The sequence below is a fragment of the Pseudonaja textilis genome, chromosome 16, assembly GCF_049901715.1.
Source record: "Pseudonaja textilis isolate UNSWEBS1 chromosome 16, rPseTex1.2, whole genome shotgun sequence".
NCBI lineage: Eukaryota > Metazoa > Chordata > Lepidosauria > Squamata > Elapidae > Pseudonaja > Pseudonaja textilis.
This window is the reverse complement of record NC_142005.1, coordinates 8150766-8170143: the sequence shown is the minus strand read 5'-3', so window position 1 is coordinate 8170143 and position 19378 is coordinate 8150766. Positions and strand designations below refer to the sequence as shown.

The 19378-nt window shown below is 45.6% G+C and overlaps 2 protein-coding genes across 4 annotated transcripts; one reads left to right on the top strand and one right to left on the bottom strand.

Moving 5' to 3' along the window:
* Positions 1-1752: 1752 nt before the first annotated feature.
* SLC50A1 (solute carrier family 50 member 1) lies at positions 1753-14495 on the top strand. The gene is made up of 6 exons (XM_087913844.1): positions 1753-1927; positions 4176-4253; positions 4753-4876; positions 7863-8024; positions 12516-12635; positions 13582-14495. The coding sequence occupies exons 1-6, from the start codon at positions 1911-1913 to the stop codon at positions 13681-13683; spliced, it is 603 nt and encodes a 200-aa protein (XP_087769970.1). The 5' UTR covers positions 1753-1910; the 3' UTR covers positions 13684-14495.
* A 2576-nt stretch (positions 14496-17071) lies between these two features.
* DPM3 (dolichyl-phosphate mannosyltransferase subunit 3, regulatory) lies at positions 17072-18721 on the bottom strand. Of its 3 annotated transcripts, none has more exons than XM_087913845.1 (2): positions 18628-18721; positions 17072-17530 (listed from the first exon to the last, which is right to left on the bottom strand). In XM_087913845.1, exon 2 carries the CDS (start codon positions 17524-17526, stop codon positions 17245-17247), a length of 282 nt encoding a protein of 93 aa, XP_087769971.1. In that variant the 5' UTR covers positions 17527-17530; positions 18628-18721; the 3' UTR covers positions 17072-17244. The 3 variants fall into 3 exon arrangements, with proteins under 3 accessions (XP_087769971.1, XP_087769973.1, XP_087769972.1); XM_087913847.1 differs by having other exon boundaries at positions 18632-18717; XM_087913846.1 differs by having other exon boundaries at positions 18515-18663.
* Positions 18722-19378: the final 657 nt, after the last annotated feature.

Sequence of the window (19378 nt, the reverse complement as noted above, 5' to 3'; positions counted from 1 at the left end):
GTAGGTTACGGAAAGGGTAACCAGAAAAAAAAAAATATCTGTTTTTATTCTTCAGTGCAGACAGGAGGGAAGGAAATGCTGTTGAGACTCGGTTCAGCTCTTCTTTTAAAATATATATATATATATTGCAAGATGATTTACGAGTAACTCTCTCAATTCAGTTATTGGTTGAACCCAGAAAATACTGGTTGATTCCTGAACCGACTCCGGCTGAAGTTTGGTGGGAGGACTACAGCATCCATAAACCCCAGCAAAGGAGACTTAAAAGTTTAAAAGTTAAAAGATTTTAAGTTTTTTTAAAAAGTTCTTAATTCGCCTTTATTTATTTGTTTTTATAAATAACTCAAAAAATATTGGAAGTTTGGTTGGAACGAAGAACAGAGAAGAAGCGTATTCTTGTTGTCGGCGTTCATTTATATCTTCCTTTTTTTTTGTTGTTCTTTGTTCTTTTCTTTTTTTAGGGTTTTTATAACTACCCAGAGATATTTACAAAAGCTCAGCCTTAAATGAAACCTGTAAATCATTTTGGGAGACATATAGGCTGGTTAATAAAGAGCCGGAGAGTTTGAAAGTCGTAAAGGCCCCTTTGCTTTTCGAGTTCCTATTATAGCGCTCAATAATGTTGACATATAATTTATTTCCCCTGTTCTGAACCTGGAAATAAAAATCGCTATCTGGAGCGCTTAATGTTTAGCCTGGCAGCCGTTTCCAGATTTTTTTCTTGGGTCTTTTGTGTATCTTTTGGGAATAGTTGAACTAAATACAAATTTATTTATTTCTCTTACTTTTTCCCTCCTTCTTTTGTCTCCCTCCTTTCTTTTCTTCTCTCTTACTATTGCCTCTCCTTCCTTTCTTCCTCCCTCCCTCCCTCTTTCAGTTTTCCTTCCTTCCTCCTCAACTTTGATCCTCCTTTCTTTCTCTCTCCCTAACTTCTTTCCATCCATCCATCTCTTTCATCACTCCTCCCTCTCTCCTTCCCTTCCTTCCTTCCCTCTCCCTTTTTCTTCCGTCCATTCCCTTTTCATTTCCCCCTTCCTTTCGTCCATCTTTCCATCATCTCCTTCGCCCCTCCTCCCTCCCTTCTTTTCCTCTCCTGCTTTCCTCTCCTCTTCTCCTTCCCTCCTTCGTTTCTCCCTCTATCACTTTTCCTTCCCTCTTCCTCCTCTTACTTACCCCTCGTTCGTTCTCACCTCCTCTTTCCTTCCTTCCTCCCTCTTCCTCCCTTCCTTTCTCTTTCTCTTCCTTCCTTCCTTCCTTTCTCTTTCTCTTCCTTCTTTCCTTCCTTCCTTTCTCTTTCTCTTCCTCCCTTCCTTTCTCTTTCTCTTCCTTCCTTCCTTCCTTCCTTTCTCTTTCTCTTTCTCTTCCTTCCTTTCTCTTCCTTCCTTCCTTCCTTCCTTTCTCTTTCTCTTCCTTCCTTCCTTCCTTCCTTCCTTCCTTCCTTCCTTCCTTCCTTCCTTTCTCTTTCTCTTCCTTCGTTCTTTCCTTCCTTTCTCTTTCTCTTTCTCTTCCTTCCTTTCTCTTTCTCTTCCTTCCTTCCTTCCTTTCTCTTTCTCTCTCTTTCTCTTCCTTCCTTCCTTTCTCTTTCTCTTCCTTCCTTCCTTCCTCCACTTCTTACCCCTTCCACCCTCCCTCCCTCCCCTCCGCTTTGCAAAGAAACCCACCGACCCGCAAGCCTCGCGCTCCCCTCGCAAAAGCGCCCGGGCGGAGCAGCGCGATCCGCCTCCGGAAAGGCGGAGCACCTGCGCTCTTCGTGCCCGCCCGCTCGCCCGTCCGGCGGCCTGCGCGTCTCCCGGGGCCAGCGGAGGGTCCGGAGCCTCCCGGGTGTGAGGGGGTGGGGGGGACGGGCGAGCCGGGATGGAGGGGCGCTGCTGCAGCTCCTCTCCTGGACCTCCCTGGTCTTCACGCTGGGCATGTTCGGCACCGGGCTGTAAGCAGGGCTGGGGTGGGGGGCGCTGTAAACAGAACTGGGGTGGGGCGGGGTTGCAAGGAGTGCTGGGGGCTGTAAGCAGAACTGGGGGGTTGCAAGCAGAATTAGAAGGCTGCAAGAAAGTTGGGGGCTGTAAGCAGAGCTGGGGGTTGCAAGCAGGGTTAGAAGGCTGTAAGCAGAGCTGGGGGCTGTAAGCAAGACTGGGGGCTGTAAGCAGAATGAGAAGGCTGTATAAGAAGGTTGGGGGTTGCAAGCAGGGCTGGGAGGCTGTAAGAAGGTTGGGGGCTGTAAGCAGAGCTGGGGTTTGCAAGCAGGGCTGGGGGCTGGAAGCAGAGTTAGAAGGCTGTAAGCAGAGCTGGGGCGCTGTAAGCAGGGTTAGAAGGCTGTAAGCAAGACTGGGGGCTGTAAGCAGAGCTGGGGGCTGTAAGCAGGGTTAGAAGGCTGTAAGCAAGACTGGGGGCTGTAAGCAGAGCTGGGGCGCTGTAAGCAGGGTTAGAAGGCTGTAAGCAAGACTGGGGGCTGTAAGCAGAGCTTGGGGGCTGTAAGCAGGGTTAGAAGGCTGTAAGCAAGACTGGGGGGCTGTAAGCAGAGCTGGGGGCTGTAAGCAGGGTTAGAAGGCTGTAAGCAAGACTGCGGGGCTGTAAGCAGAGCTGGGGGGCTGTAAGCACAGTTGGGGGCTGTAAGCAGGGTTAGAAGGCTGTAAGCAGAGCTGGGGGCTGTAAGCAGGGTTAGAAGGCTGTAAGCAAGACTGCGGGGCTGTAAGCAGAGCTGGGGGCTGTAAGCACAGTTGGGGGCTGTAAGCAGGGTTAGAAGGCTGTAAGCAAGACTGGGGGCTGTAAGCAGAGATGGGGGCTGTAAGCAGGGTTAGAAGGCTGTAAGCAAGACTGGGGGCTGTAAGCAGAGCTGGGGGCTGTAAGCAGGGTTAGAAGGCTGTAAGCAAGACTGCGGGGCTGTAAGCACAGTTGGGGGGCTGTAAGCAGGGTTAGAAGGCTGTAAGCAAGACTGGGGGCTGTAAGCAGAGCTGGGGGGCTGTAAGCAGGGTTAGAAGGCTGTAAGCAAGACTGCGGGGCTGTAAGCACAGTTGGGGGCTGTAAGCAGGGTTAGAAGGCTGTAAGCAGAGCTGGGGGCTGTAAGCAGAATTAGGTAGGCTGTAAGAAGGTTGTGGGGTTGCAAGCAGGGCTGGGAGGCTGGAAGCTGAGCTAGGAGGCTGTAAGCAAGACTGGGGGTGCTGTAAGCACAGTTGGGGGGCTGTAAGCAGACCTGGGGGCCTGGAAGCAGAGCTGAGGGGGGTGTGAAGGCAGAGTTGGGAGTGGGGGCTCAGCATACTGTGTGGGTCTATTTGTGCCCACCCGCTTCCTGCAACGGGGTCAGAGCCAAGGAGCTGCCCCCACTTTTCAATTCTCCCCCCCCCCCGTGTGTGTGTGTGTGTGTTGTCCAGTAGAAATGAGAGTAGGGGGGCTAGCCTTGGACAAAACGAGCCCCCAACCCCCCAGTGTACACGTGGATGCAAACACTGGCATGGAGGTTTCCGGGTGGGTGGAGCCACAGATTCTACCTGTCTGCTCAGGTGAGCCGGTGTAACGATTGTCCAGGAAGCAGATTTACATAAAGCAAAGCTCTGGTTGTGGGTCAGAAGTGGCTATGGGGTGTGTATGTGTGTGTTGAACTTGACACCGAGTAGTAAACTGTTTCGTGGCTCAGCCCCACAAGCACAGCTCTAGGCCCCCCGCCCATTGCTTAATTATTTGGGGCGCATGGGGGGAGGGGCTTTAACACCAGGAGGATCTTCACAACTATGGGGCAATCAGTCCCATAGACCTCTGTGTGTGTGTGTGTGTCATCACAACCCCGAAAAAGGCTTGCAAAACATAACTCGGGGTGTGTGAAATCATAGGTGTGGGGCAGGGTTTGGAGGAAGGTGGATGAGGGATCCTACCTGGGGAGAACTCAAGAAACAAGCCATGTTCAAATCTTAGTTATGGGTCTCGGGGCCCTTCTCCCAGGTAAAACCCGCCCCAAACGGTTTGCAAATATAATCAAAAAATTGATATATATATATATATATTTTAAAAATATATATATAATGAACGAAACTATTGAAAGTACTTTCTTGCCTGAACCAGCAAGTTTTCAGAGCCCTGGGGGTTGAATTAAAGGGAGGGGAAAAAAAAAATAGGGAAATAAATTAATTTCCTCAGGGCAGGAGACGGGTGATTTTAATGGGTGCCTTGTCTTGTTTCGCACTCAGGACTGACCTCCGGAAAATGTTTGCAACCCGAAGCGTGGAAAATATCCAGTTTCTCCCCTTTCTGACGACCGATGTAAAGTAAGCCCCATTAGCGATGGTGTCCCGGGGTTAGGGGGTGGGGGGGTTGGACTAAATGATCTCTAGGGTCCTTTCCCAGCCCCTTAACGCTGCAGGAGCGGGAGATCAGTTCAATCCTCGGGCATGTTTGCATGATCGATCGGCTCAACGGGGTCCTGATAGCCGAGAGAGGCCATCAAAAACGACTCCAGTTGAAAAAAAAAAATTTTAAATTAAATTGCCGAGAAGTCCTCGACCTTACGACCAGAAGGGACATTTCTGTCACTAAGTGACACATTTAAGTTAAGTGAGACATTTGTCCCATTTTACGACACGCCTTGCCACCCAGGGTCGCAAAGTGGGGCAAAACTCAACAGCGGTCTCGTTTAGTGACAGATATGTGGGGGCTCGGTTGTCGTCGTAAGTGGAGGACTACCGGGGCCATTTAAGACATCTCAAAGTAGGGGAATTGGGCTCGTCGCTCAAAAATCTTGTTTCTCTCTCTCTCTCTCTCGATCAGCAACCTAAGTTGGCTAAGCTATGGTTTCCTGAAGGGCGACTGGACGCTGATCGTGGTTAACGCTGTGGGCGCGACGCTGCAATCTCTGTACATCCTGGTTTATTTCTTCTTCAGCGCGGAGAAGGTGGGTGGGCTTGTCCCATAGATCAAGACCCCCCACCCCAAAAAAGACAGTGTCTCTCATTCTCTCCCTTCCTCCCTTGGCTGAAACTGCCCTCCACAAAGCTGGAACTCAAAGATAGACTGCTCCTAACCTCGGAGTTCTACTAAATATCTATCTCGGATAGGGAGCTGGAGGAATATAGGTAATCCTCGTCTTGTGACACACACACACACCCAAAATGGAGCCCAGATTTTAGGCCGGCAAGTGAGACGTTAAGTTCAGTGAGTCTTGCCTCGTTTTACGACCTTTTTCTTGCCACCGTTGTTAAGTGAGTCACTGCAGTAACAGGGTTGTTCAGTGGATACGGCTTCCCCGTTGACTCTTGCTTGTCTGAAGGTCGTAAAAAAGAGGAAATCACATCTCACACACACGCTGGGGACCCTGCAACCGTCATAAGTACAAGTCAGCGGCCAAAACACCTGAATTTTGATCCTGTGACCAGGGAAGGAAGGGGAAGGAAAGGAAGGAAAGGAAAGGAAAGGAAGGAAGGAGGAAGGGAAGGAAGGAAGGAAGAAAGGAAGGGAGGGAAAGGAATGGAAGGAAGGAAGAAAAGAAAGGAAGGAAAGGCAGGGGGAGGAAGGAAGGGAAGGAAGGAAAGGAAGGAAGGGAAGGAAAGGAAGGAAGGGAGGGGAGGAAGGAAGAAAGGGAGGAAGGAAGGAAAGGGAGGAAGAAGGGAAGGGAAGGAAGGAAGAAAGGAAGGGAGGGAAAGGAATGGAAGGAAGGAAGAAAAGAAAGGAAGGAAAGGCAGGGGAGGAAGGAAGGGAAGGAAGGAAAGGAAGGAAGGGAAGGAAAGGAAGGAAGGGAGGGGAGGAAGGAAGAAAGGGAGGAAGGAAGGAAAGGGAGGAAGAAGGGAAGGGAAGGAAGGAAGAAAGGAAGGGAGGGAAAGGAATGGAAGGAAGGAAGAAAAGAAAGGAAGGAAAGGCAGGGGGAGGAAGGAAGGGAAGGAAGGAAAGGAAGGAAGGGAGGGGAGGAAGGAAGAAAGGTAGGAAGGAAGGAAAGGGAGGAAGAAAGGAAGGGAAGGAAGGAAGAAAGGAAGGGAGGAAAGGAATGGAAGGAAGGAAGAAAAGAAAGGAAGGAAAGGCGGGGGAGGAAGGAAGGGAAGGAAGGAAAGGAAGGAAGGGAAGGGAAGGAAGGAAGAAAGGAAGGAAGGAAGGAAAGGGAGGAAGAAAGGAAGGGAAGGAGGGGAAGGAAAGGAAGGGAGGGGAGGAAGGAAGAAAAGAAGGGAGGGAAAGGAATGGAAGGAAGGAAGAAAAGAAAGGAAGGAAAGGCAGGGGGGAGGAAGGAAGGGAGGGGCGGAAGGGAAGGAAGGAAAGGAAGGAAGGAAAGGGAGGAAGAAAGGAAGGGAAGGAGGGGAAGGAAAGGAAGGGAGAGCAGAATAACAGAGTTGAAAGGGACCTTGGAGGTCTTCTAGTCCAACCCCTGCTTTGGCAGGAAACCCTACACCACTGGGTGTTTTTTTTGTGTGTGGAGGGGGAAGGGTTATAATTTGGAGTCCTCACATTCCGACCCTCTTGGCGAGGAAACTCAATCCTGCCAGAAAAAAAAAACATCCTTTGAACTTGTAGGCCGTCCGTGGAGTTGTGAAGCCCTTGCAGAAAACGAGATCCGACGCCTTTGCTCCAGCCCCAGAGTTAGGACAGAATATTTTGGGGTGGACGCTCCCTCCTCCCGGCTGTTGACTCAAAGAGGGCTGGTGACTTGAGTCAACAAAAGTTCTTGTCCCTCCGCCTCTTGTGCTGGGTCACCAACCGGCCACTAAGGGGGTGGAAACCGAAAAAATATTGACTTACACACAGAATTACGCCTCTCGGGAGAAAGAAGCCACAACCCCTGAGCCTGTACTCCAGTTGTATAAGCGTAGAGCCTTTTTCCGTGTTTTTATAACTCTGCCAATAACCCTTCTCCTCCTCCTTCTCTCTCTCTTCTTCTCCTCCTCCTTCTTCTTTCTCCTTCTTCTCCCCTTTTCCTCCTCCTCTCTTTCTTCTCCTCCTCCTTCTCCTTTCTCTTTCTTCTCCCTTTTCCTCCTCCTCTCTTTCTTCTCCTCCTCCTTCTCCTTCTTTCTCCTTCTTCTCCCCTTCTCCTCCTCCTTTACTTTCTCCTCCTCCTTCTCCCCTTCTCCTTCTCTTCTTTCTACTTCTTCTCTTCTTTCTCCTTTTCCGCCTCCTTCTCTCTTCTCCTCCTTCTTTTTCTCCTTCTCCCTTCCTCCTCCTCTTCTTTCTCCTTTTCTTTCTCCTTCTCCTTCTTCTCCTTTTCCATCTCTTCTTTTTCCTCCTCCTCCTTTTCTTTCTCATCCTCCTTTTCCTCCTCCTCCTCTCTTCTTTTCCTCCTATTCCTCCTTCTCCCCTTCTTCTACTCCTTCTCCTTTCTCCTTCTCCTCCGCCTTTTCTTTCTCCTCCGTTTTCTTCTTTTCCTTCTCCTCCTCCTCCTTCTCCCTTCTCCCTCCTCCTCCTCCTTTCAGCCCCCTCCCTCCTCCTCCTCCTCCTCCTCCTCCCCTCTGCAGACCCCATCTCAAGCACCGATGCTGTTACCTAGTTTGGTAATGAAAGATCTGCAAGAAAATGGCCAAGCTCAGAGAACACCAAGAACCCACAGCCCTCCTCCTCCTCCTCCTCCTCCTCCTCCTCCTCCTCCTCCTCCTCCTCCTCCTCCTCCTCCTCCTCCTCCTCCCCCCTCCCCCCTCCCTCCCTGCAGACCCCACCTCTAGTCTAGCACTGATGATGTCGCCTACTATAGTAACGAAACATTTGCAAGAAAACAACCCACCAACCTCAGAGCTACTATATGTAAACAGGAGCAAACCCCACCCCCTTCCAGCACTGATGATGTTACCTAGTTGGGTCATGAAACGTCTGCAAGAAAACTGCCAAGCTCAGGGAACTCCAAGGACCCTGCATACTTTTTAAGTCTCTCTTTCTCTCTCTCTCTCTCTCTCTTCCGTGCTCTCCAGCTGGCCGTCTTGAGGAAAACAACAGCCCTGCTGGCGGTCCTTCTCTTCGGCTACGCCTATTTTAACCTGATGGTCCCCGATCCCACCAGGCGGCTGGCTCAGCTGGGCCTCTTCTGCAGCCTCTTCACCATCACCATGTACCTCTCACCGTTGGCAGATCTGGTATGTGGCGTCTTCACTGCTGCTGGCTGTGGAGGTTCTGCGGGGCCGAGGCTAAACCTTTGGCGGGTCATAGAGGGAAAACTTGCATTCACAAGGACGTTTAATTTGTCTGCCATTGCCGGAGAGACCTGGGGCAAAAACCGTTCGTGGCAGGAGAGAGATAAAATTTAATAATCGTTTTCCTTCTCCTCTCTGCCTTTAGTTATTCGTCTGTTTTTTTTCTTTCTTCTGTCATCCATTCTGTCATCCAATCTTCTACCTGTTTTCTGAGTATTCCCTTTCTCTCTCTCTCTGTCCATCATCTATCTTTCATCTTTTTCTCCCTGCCTCCCTAATCTATCTTCCTCCCTCCCTCCCTCCCTCCCTTCTTTTATCTGTCTGTCTGTCTATCCTACATCTTATCTATCATCCATCTATCTCTCTATATCTATCTATAATATGTATCTTCATCATCTATCTCATTGTTATCTGTCTCTCTATCTTCTATTTATCTTTTACCTATTACCCCCCATAATATCTATGCTTTCCTCCATCTTTCTTTCTTTTCTTCCTTCTCTTTCTTTTTCTTTCCTTCCTTCTCTTTTCTTTCTCCTTCCTTTTCTTTTCCTTTTCTTTTCTTTCTCCTTTTCTTCCTCCTTTCTTTTCTTTCTTTTCTTTTCTTTTCTTTTCTTTCTCCTTTCCTTTCCTTTTTTTTCTTTCTCTTTTCTTTTCTTTCTCCTTTTCTTTCTCCTTTCTTTTTCTTTTCTTTTCTCTTTTCTTTTCTTTTCTTTTTTCTTTTCTTTTTCTACCTGCCCCCTGAAAGTCACCTACCTCATCTACATGACTGGATAGCTTATACATTTAAAACCTCCTCTGTTTTTCATCCTCAGCGAGGGGCAGGCAAAACGACTTAACTCTGAAAAAGAAAAGCCTTAAGACCAAGGATTACATAAGTGTGCCCTCTTCTGACCTGATTCGAATTAAGTTAGTTCATCACATTAATTTGTCTTTCATTGGACACACCCCTGTAGCAGCAACTAGCGTGGAACACGGGAAGGAGTTTCCACTTTTGAACAGGTGCAATCATTGATCGTTTCTCAATATTTGGCACCTGAGTGTGAAATATTGACGTAGGTCAAAACCGCGTCACCGATACCGAAGATGCCGGGTGTGCAGAAACTCTGATTTGGAGAACTTAAAAGAGGACAAGAGACGAAAAGAAGCTTCAAAACAGCCTAGCAAAGAGCCAAATGCTGACCTCAGCTAGGAAATGGCAATTAGAAAAATAGAGAACTTTTTATTACCTTTTATTCTCCGTTTAATTGAACGGCCGTTGGTGCCTCCTTTCCTAATTTTTTTTTTGTGTTGCGGGGGGGGATCTGAATATTTGTTGTCGTTTTGTTGTTGTTTCGTCTTCCCCTGTAGGGACTGATTTTAATTTAGAAGAAAAAAAAGGGGGGGGGCATGAGGTACATTTTAAGACGTTTCTAAGAAAGAAACGTTGATGCTCCAAAGCTCCTACGTTGCTTCATTAAAAAAAAGAGAGTGAAAAGGGGACGCCTTATTCTATTCTGTATTCTATATATTCTACATTATTCTATTTTAAATTGTAAATAATAAATTCTATTTCGTTTTCTATATTCTATATTTTCTATTATAAACTGTAAATTCTATATTTTTATTCTATTCTATTTTCTAAAATTCCCATTCTATTCTTTATTCCAATATTCTATTCTATTCTAACCTATGTTCTATTCTATTCTATTCTTTCTTTATTCTATTCTAATCTATTTTCTATTCCACTCCAACTCCAACCAACTCTATTCCATTCTTCATTCCAATATTCTATTCTATTTTCTAAAAAATTCAATTCAATTCTATTCTTTTTTAATCTATTCTATTCTTTATTCCATTCTATTCTTTCTTTATTCTATTCTATCTATATCTCTGTTCTATTTTATTCTTTCTTATTCTATTCCATTCCATTCCATATTTTCTGTTCTATTCTATTCTATTCTATTCTATTCTATTCTATTCCTTATTCTATTCCATTCCATTCCAAAGTTCTATTCCAAAATTCTGTTCTATTCTTTTTTAATCTATTCTATTCTTTATTCCATTCTATTCTTTCTTTATTCTATTCTATTCAATTCGATTCGATTCGATTCGATTCTTTCTTTATTCTATTCTATTTTATCTCTTATCTCTCTCTATTCTATTTTATTCTTTCTTATTCTATTCCATTCCATTCTTTCTATTCCATTTCTTATTCTATTCCGTTCGATTCCATATTTTCTATTCTATTCTATTCTATTCTATTCTATTCTATTCTATTCTATTCTATTCTATTCTATTCTATTCTATTCTATTCTATTCTTATTCTATTCCATTCCAAAATTCTATTCTATTCTATTCGATTCCAAAATTCTATTCGATTCTCATAAATTGTAAATTCTGTTCCATTCCCTCTTCTCTTCTCTACTGTATATTGTATATTCCATTCCATTCCTTCCCCTTCCCTCCAGCAAGACAAGGCCATAAAATCAGACACCCCCTCACTTAACGGCCACCCTGCTTAGCAACGAAAGCCTTGGTTCCCAAAGGGGATCGTAAGTCGAGGACCGGAGGCAAAAGGAGCAGCCGTGCTGCGTGTGTGTGTGTGTGTCTCTGTGTGTGTGTCCCTTTTCTGGGTTCCACCTGCCGCTTTGCACAATCCCTGCCTGCCAAGCCCTCGGTCTCGTTTGCTCACGCGGCTACACGCATGTTGCTTTTCTGGTTTTTACGGGCAGCTCCACGCCCCAGAGAGCTGGACGTGAACCTTGCCAGTTGAAGTAACTTTTGGCAGAAGGAATTTTAATGTTGTTATGCAGCATTCGGGCTGGGTTTCCAGAGCGGAAGAGGCACCTGCCAGAGCGAAAGGGAGCAAATCGCACACCTGGGGCCTAACCAGGTTAAGCATCCCTTAAAATAAGCCAGGATTCACCTCCAGGGGAGCTGTAAATCAAACCTCCCCCCAAGGTTTCTCTTCAGATCTGCGCAGGCTCAGAGTATCTTGGGGGGAGGAGTTTTCCCGCCCTTCCTGGTGCAATTCCTTGGGGTTCCCAGGTAGACTTCTACCGAAGCTGGAGGTTCTAAGGAGGTGAAAGAGTCCCACTGGATCTCTTTTTTTCCTCTGGGTTCCTGCCAGCCGGTCTTCCCTTGCCTTTCTTCTGCTCATACTTCTCTGCTTGTGTGTCAGGAAGCATTTCCTGGTTGGTGAGACGGCGGAACTGACTGCCACATGAAGTGGCAATCGGCTGTCAATCAGCGGAACAGGCAGCCACGTGCAGGGAGTTTTTCGGTGCCGAGCCTTAAAACATAACAACTGGACTGTCGGTTGTTGGCGGTGCCTTATCCAATTTGATTTATTGATTTATTGATTTGATTATCTTCTGTTGTACCTTCTCTTCTACCTCCTCCTTTGTGTTGTGGGAGCATCATCCCTGGAGGCTTTCCAGAAGAGACTGGACTGCCATCTGTCAGAAATGGTGTAGGGTTTCCTGCTTGGGCGGAGGGGGTTGGACTAGATGACCTACAAGGTCCCTTCCAACTGTGGTATCCTATATTCAGTGGAACAGCTTGCCTTTGGAAGTTGTGGGAGCTTCATCCCTGGAGGCTTTCAAGAAGAGACTGGGCTGCCATCTGTCAGAAATGGTGTAGGGTTTCCTGCTTGGGTGGAGGGGTTGGACTAGATGACCTACAAGATCCCTTCCGACTCTGATTATCTGTTCTGTTCTAGCTGTTCTGTTCACTGCAAACTTAGTGGCGGGCATTCCAATTTCAGTTGTGGCCATAAGTGGAGGACTCCCTGTCTCTTGAGCAACACAGGACGTAGCTCACCTGTAACCCCAGTTAAGCAGGAGTGTTGGCGTCGTCCCCTAGAGCCTAGACCCCCTCCCCCAAACAAACCCCCATATGTTGGCTTAATTTTGAGACAGGAACTTACTTTTATGAAGGGAGTTGGAAGGGACCTTGTAGGTCATCCAGTCCAACCCCTCTGTCCAAGCAGGGGACCCTACACCCGAGGCACATTCAGCCTTGCCAGGTGGAGTTTTAAAGTGTATGAGACCAGTCAATGGTGGCTTGTTCCCTAAACTAGGATTAGGGAAACCATGAGCTTTGCTGATGGATTCACTATCTCTTCTTCAGGTCGCATCCATGATGGTGAGGAATAGAATTTAAAATGCAGAAAAATCACACACAAAAAAACAAAAGACGTAATACCAGCGCCGATGTGGCTTAACTTGCGGGAAGCCGGCCAAACCGTGGTTAATATTAACTCCCTTTTGCTTTGCAAACGCCAAAACCGGGAGACGTGCTCTGACTTTTCCCATGAAAATTAAATCTATTATCTCGCAGTCGTTTTTGCCAAAGAGAGAATGGGTTTGCCTTTTATCTCTCGTGCCGTTTGGATGATTACGTTCCCGATAAATAATTTGATTTTGAGCTGAAGCAAATATTTTTATTTCAAAGATCAAGATCGTGAGAAGCCGTTCCACTCGCTGCCTTTCCTTCCCGCTGACGGTCACCACTTTCCTGGCGTCGGCCAGCTGGACTTTCTACGGGCTCCTGCTGGATGATCTGTATATCGCGGTTAGTATCGGGCCAGGTTTGGGGACCTGAATTCGACCCGAAAGAAATTGAGTTTCAGGGCTGAGGGAGACGTCAAGCAGGGAGGGGAGGACGACTTATGGACAGATTTTTCTCTTAGGCCGCATTCTTTGGTAGAAAGGAATTACCTGTAGCTTGGGTTGAACTGTAGCATGGATGATGTTCCCTAGTTGGGTAATGAAACGTCTGCAAGAAAACAACCAAGCTCAGAGAGCACCCAGGACCCTACAGCCTTCCTCCTCCTCCTCCTCCTCCTCCTCCTCCTCCTCCTCTTCTTCTTCTTCTTCTTCCTCTCCTCCTCCTTCTCCTCCTCCTCCCTTCCTCCTCCCTCCTCCTCCTTCTTTTCTTCTCCTCCTCCTCCTCCTCCTCTTCTTCCTTCTTCCTTCCTCCTCCTCCTCCTCCTCCTCCTCCTCCTCCTCCTCCTCCTCCCTCTTCTTCTTCTTCTTCTTCTTCTTCTTCTTCTTCTTCTTCTTCTTCTTCTTCTTCTTCTTCTTCTTCTCCTCTCCTCCTCCTCCTCTTCTTTCCTCCTTCCTTCCTCTTCCTCCTCCTCCTTCTCCTCCTCCTCCCTTCCTCCTCCTCCTCCTCCTCCTCCTCCTCCTTTTCTTCTCCTCCTCCTCCTCCTCCTCCTCCTCTTCTTCCTTCCTCCTTCTTCCTTCCTCCTCCTCCTCCTCCTCCTCCTTCTTCTCCTCCTCCTCCTCCTCCTCTTCTCTCTTCTTCTTTCTCCTCTTCCTCCTGTCTTCTCCTTCTCTATCTTCTCCAATTTATCTCCTCCCTCCTCCTCCTCTTCTAAACCCCACCTTCCTCTATCCCTGATGACATTCCCTGGTTGGCTCACGAAACGTCTGCGAATGAACCTCCCACACTCAGAGGAAACCCCCCTCCTCCCTTTCCGCAAAGACCCCACCATTTTCTTCTTTCCTCCTTCCAGATTCCCAACGTGCCCGGCATCGCAACCAGCCTTGTACGTTTCTGGCTATTCTGGCGTTTTCCCTCCGAGCAGGACAAAAATTACAAACTACTCCAGGCCTGAAGATTGCTGGGGTGGCGGGGGGAGAAGGCAGAGAAGACCTCCCCTCAAATAGCTGGCCGAGGAAGAAGAGAAGACGACATTTTGAAGATGGAACTTCCAAATTTTGTCTTTTCTCTCTCTTCCGAGGACTTTATCCGGACTGCCAAAGCGGCAAGCTTTCCTCCGTTGCCTTATCCATCCACCAGAAATGCCTTTTCTTATTTTTTTTTTAAAAAGTCTGCCCCTCCTCTTTCCATTTTTTAAAAAAATTGATTCAAACGACTCCAATCCAAAAGGGGAAGAAAAAAAAAGACAAAACAAGATGATTTTTTAAAAATGTGAATTAAAAAGGATGAAATGCTTTAGGAAAAAAAATTCTCCCAGTCCACGTTTGCAACTGGCTCTTCTTTCCAATTTTTTTTTATTTGATTCAAAAGATTAAAATCCAAAAGAAAAGGAAAAAAAAAAAGAGAAAACAAGATGATTTTAAAAATGTGAATTAAAAAGAACGAAATGCCTTAGGAAAAAAAAATTCTTCCAGTCCCCGTTTGCAACCAGCTCTTCTTTCCAATTTTTTTTTATTTGATTCAAAAGATTCAAATCCAAAAGGAAAAAATAATCGGAGACAAAACAGGAGTAAACAAACCATGTGAATTGAAAAGGGACAAAAATGCCTTTAAAAAAAAATTTATCCCACTCCTCCATGGCAACTCGTTCATTTTTTAAAATAAAAAAAATATTCGGAAGGTTCAAATACAAAATCCAAAAGGAAAAAAAAAAAAGAGGCAAAACGAGAGTTTTTAAAAAAAGTGAATTAAAAAGGATAAAATGCCTTTTTATTTTTTTAAATTCTCCACTCTCCCTTGCTCCCTTCTACGTGGGAGATCTCACTGAGGTCTTGACCTGTTGAACGTCGGGCGGAAAGAAAGGGGAAAAGCCCCAGGCAAACATTCCACGGATGTAGCTTTGGGATTGCCTTACAAACAGGAAAAAGAGAGGACGGGGTCTCTTTTTAAGAGTTGCTTTTTTACCTTCCTGGAGCAAAAAATCAGACTCGAGATGATTAACAAAAAAAATAAGTGGACTTCATAAAGAAGGAAGGCTATCAGTTGAGTGGATTCCTACCTAGGGGCGTCCGGAGGGAGGCTAGATGATCCCCGAGATCTGTTTTATTCTAAGGTTCTATAAGGTTCGTCCTGGGAAGGAAGAAGGCAAGACTCCATGACCTCTGAAGGGCCCTTCGTGGCAGATTTTGTGTAGTGGAGTCCTGGGAAGGGCCGGTTAGGCTAGAGTGGGATTTTTCCTGTAGTGGATTTTTTTTTTTCTGAGAAGGGGGTTGGGCTAGATGACTTCTGAAGGTCTCTTCTGGGAACTACTAGTCCGCTAGAAGGTCCCATCCTGACAGATTCTAGGTAGCGGATTCCTCCTGGGAAGGCGGGTGGGGGGGTTGACCTAGATGGTCTTTGAGGTCCCTTTCCAGACTGAGACTAGTGGATCCCAGCATTTCAAAGAGATGAAAGTAACGCGCTCTAAAAAAAAATAAATCAATTTTAGGGTTTCTCGAAGTGGATTCCTCCTGGGAAGAAGTTTGAAGAGCTGCACGCGCGCACACACACACCGCCTTCAACCCTTCCTTTCAAGGACGAGGTTGGTGTAGATGACCTCCTGGGAACCTTCCAAACCTTTTGATTTTTTTTTTGTTGTTGTTCCATGCAACAAAATAAGGTTTAGCCTTTCCCCACCGGGCTACCACAAAAGGCACTTTTTGCAAAACAGGGAGGAAAAATGTGTAATTTTATAAAACGACCGAAATGTGGTGTTCCCAAGTCCTGTTGGACCAGAACGCCAGGGAAACTAAGTCACGCCCTCCTGTTCCTTCAAGCCACCGGTCTCTCCGGAAAGGGCTAATTATTGGCCTGGTTAATTACCAGGTGCCTTTGCTATGCCCCCGCCAACATGGAAGGTATGAGTTAAACAAACCCCAAAAAATCTAGAACAGCCTGAGGTTTTTTTTTTTTTTGGGGGGGGGTAGAAAGGAGCAGCCCAAATTTTTTATTATTATTATTATGATGGATTGTGGACACAATTCATCTGTCACTCCCGACAATGTAACGTGTGGGCTGGATGCAAAAATGTAGCTCGTGAAGCTTAAAAGGAAGGCATTAATATTTATGAATAATTATAGTTTGGGCAGAAAGTAACCGAAGGAGGGAAAAAAAAATTAATACAAGTCGTCCTTGAACTTAAAAAAAACGGTTCATTTAGCAACCATTCAAATCTACTATGCCCTGAAAATAAAATTCCTTTTGGTCTGGTTCAAATATCGGGCAGACCCCGTGAACTTGAGCGACGCCGCCAGTGCTAAATGGACAATTTTAATTCCTGTCACCCCTTTTTTTCTAGTTTGCACAAGGTCTTGAGACATCAGCTAAAAAGGAGATGTGAGCCTGATCTTCTCAGCTAGTGAGTGCATGTAAATAAGGTTTTGTCTCTCTGTGGAGGTGCATCCCTTTTGCATATATATGCAAACCTGGTCGCCACCTTGGCACCTGTGTGGCAAACTAAGCCTCTAGAATAGTAAGAGCCAGCATTTTTCCACCCCCCCATGGGATTTCCTACTTCCCGTAACATCCCACCCGCCACGCTCCAGAAATGAAAATTCAATTTCATTGAGAAAGAAATGCAGAACATAAAATTCTCGGATCAGCTCTACACTCCTCCTTTGTCGCCACATTAAAACACACAACGAAAATCACCAGTCTGGATTTTTTTCCCCAGCCTCCCTGAACTTTTTCCCCAAAAACTTTTATTCTGAGTTGTCTGGGTCAATTTTACAAAATTGTGGGTTGTTGTATGCCCTTCCCACCCATGAGTATCTTTCCGTGAGACGGGCGGATATAAAAATCTGATCAAATTAATGCATTTATAAAATAATGGGGATTCTTTATGGCTTTTTCTGGCTGCAAAATGAATAGAAACGAGTGATTCTTTTTTTTGGACTTAGCAACCATAAAACAAACATGGAAAGCAGTGATTTATGTATTATAATATCAAAGGGGAAATTGCTTATAATTGCTGTAAAGATCGGAAGTAATTTCCTTAAATGCCCTTTTCTTTCCTTCCTTCCTCACCCCTTCCTTCCCCTTTAATCCTTCGCTGTCATTATCAACTGTTTTCTTCTTTCCTCCTTGTCTACCTCTAACTTACCTCCTTCCTTCCCCTTTTTCCTTCCTTGCTATCTTTTTCTTCTATCTTTCCTTCCCTTTCTTCCAGCCATCCTTTTCTTTCCTGCCATCCTTCTCTCTTTTCCTTCCTTCCTTTTTTCCTTCCTTCCCTCTCCTATTCTCTGCACTATTTTTCTTTCTACATGTCTTCTTATTTTTCACACACTCGGATTTCAGATTATCTTTTGCTACTGTTCAAACTTTTAATAAAAATTTATTTTATTTAAAAAAAGGAAGCAGCTCTTTTTCTTGACACGGATTCCCCAGCCAGGCTGCAAACCCTCCTCAACAGTTCAGTCATACACTGAACAATCGTTTACTGTCCGTGGGCAATTTCTGTTCCCATAAAGGCCGCAGGTCAAAACTTCATGCCATGTCGGGCGAGGTCAGCTCGGGCCTCTTGGATTTGGGCCTGCAGCTCAAGCGAGGCCTCTTGGCAGTCGTTGAAGGTAGCCAGGCGGTAGCCCACAACTCCCAGCGAGTAGCAGCCGAAGGTGACCAACAGGTAGGTTGGCAGGGCCCACAGCACCTGGTGCCAGCTTGGGGATAAAGGGTAGGACCCCACGAGGTCCAGCATCAACGCAGCCCAGACGCCACCCAGTACAGCCAGAGAGCCGAGCCACTGAAGCAGTTTCGTCATGATCCTGAAAAACAGAAAAAAATATATGGTGCAAACTTGGAAGAGATTTGCAAAGATTCCTAGCCCAATATATTTCAGGACACCTCTGCCAAAATTTTAAGAATTTTCTTTGCAAGTAAGTACAGGAAGGAGTTTTGGGTTTGGCCTCTCCCTATACCATCGACACACACACACACCCTTTGCAAAATCTGGAATCAAGTTTGAGTATTAAAAATAGTCCAGGAAAACACAAGATGTTCCTGCCAGGCAGAGAGAAAATGTGTTTGAATATCAGTAGATAATATAGTAGATATTAGTATGTGTGTATGTGTGTATAGATTAGATAGATAGATAGATAGATAGATAGATAGATAGATAGATAGATAGAGATAGATAGATAGATAGATAGATGTAGGTAGGTAGGTAGGTAGGTAGGTAGAGATAGAAGATTAGAGATAGATAGATAGATAGATAAATAGATAGATAGATAGATAGATATATGCATACACGGGAAAGGCAAGATTTCCCAACTAGGCAGAGGAAGAAAAACAGCTTTTCAGACACACTACAAGTCCCTCTAACAAGTCCCGCTAACTATTGCCATTTGCCCAGGCAGATGGGAACTGGAGTCCAACCTCCGAAGATTGGACTCTACCCAAACAGTAATATTTTGCAATCCTTTTTCCAGGTCCTCTCCTAATAGCGAGGACCAATATGTATAAAATAATATATCGTATCACATAATATATATATATATATATATATATATATCGTATGTCCTATATCATAGATTAATTAGATAACATATCTTATATCTGCATTTCCCAATAGCAATTGCAATTATATTTTTTTTCATTATTACATCTACGATTACATCTGTGCCTCTGACAGAGACGGTTATGATACCTTTATTATTATATGATTATATCTGTGCATCTTCTAATTGCCATTATCTAGGGTTATATTTTTATTATTAGCAGCAGCAATAAAAAAAAGGATGCCCGCCCGCCCTTTTCCTATTTTTTGCAACAATTGCAAAAAAACCAATATAAATAAATAACCGTCCCCAGGGATAAACCCGCAAGTGTCGACCCCACTCCTGCCCGCTTTCTCACAACCCACCGACTCCGGGTGCAAGCGAGTTTTTTTTTCTTCCTTCCAGCTTCCCCGATTTTGCCTGTCGCTCGTTGGTGACGTCACTCCCGTCCCTTCCAATCACCGCGCCCGCTGAGCGGGTGGCGCCGGGAGAGCGCCGCGATGCTCGCCGGGAGTTGTAGTTTTCGCCCCCCCTTAAACAAGTTTTACGTTTTAGCGGAAGATGGAGAGGGAAGGCAGGTTCTTGAGCATGGGCAGAGTGCTGGGGAGGAGTTGCCACACTCTTGGGAGGGAGTATGTCTGCACAAGGTAGGAGTCTGCTCTTCTTTCATTTAAAACTAATCTCACCCACCACAAACTCTCATTTTAACTGTGTTGGAAGTTATTCTGGGCTAAATGTTGGAGAATCATGAGGACTGGAACCTTGGTTGTAAGTGCTGTTTTTAAATGTTTCATGTGCGGATGCAGAAGGACTGGAATCCTTACTACCTATAAATTGGGTTTTCTGTGCAAAACCATGAGGACTATAAACTTTATTATAAATGCTTTATAATAATATATGTATATGTATGCTATATAATAGTATATATGCAGAACCATGAGGGCTGGAAACCTGGTTATTTGCAAGCACAGCGTTTAAAGCGGATTTCTGTGCAGAGATCGCCAGGACGGGGGAGTCTTCATTGCATTATAAATCTGTTTGTGTGTGCAAGAACCGCAAGTGTCGGAATTTTTTTATCGTGTATACAAATATGGCTGTTAAATCAGTTGTCTGTGC

What these genes read in the sequence shown, in the direction of transcription:
- SLC50A1 (XM_087913844.1), top strand. An exon ending in TCTTCTTCAGCGCGGAGAAG is followed by an intron (nt 4,877 to 7,862) that starts GTGGGTGGGCTT and finishes CGTGCTCTCCAG; the next exon opens with CTGGCCGTCTTGAGGAAAAC. An exon ending in TCTCACCGTTGGCAGATCTG is followed by an intron (nt 8,025 to 12,515) that starts GTATGTGGCGTC and finishes TTTATTTCAAAG; the next exon opens with ATCAAGATCGTGAGAAGCCG.
- DPM3 (XM_087913845.1), bottom strand. Translation starts at nt 17,526, where the DNA reads ATGACGAAACTGCTTCAGTGGCTCGGCTCTCTGGCTGTACTGGGTGGC.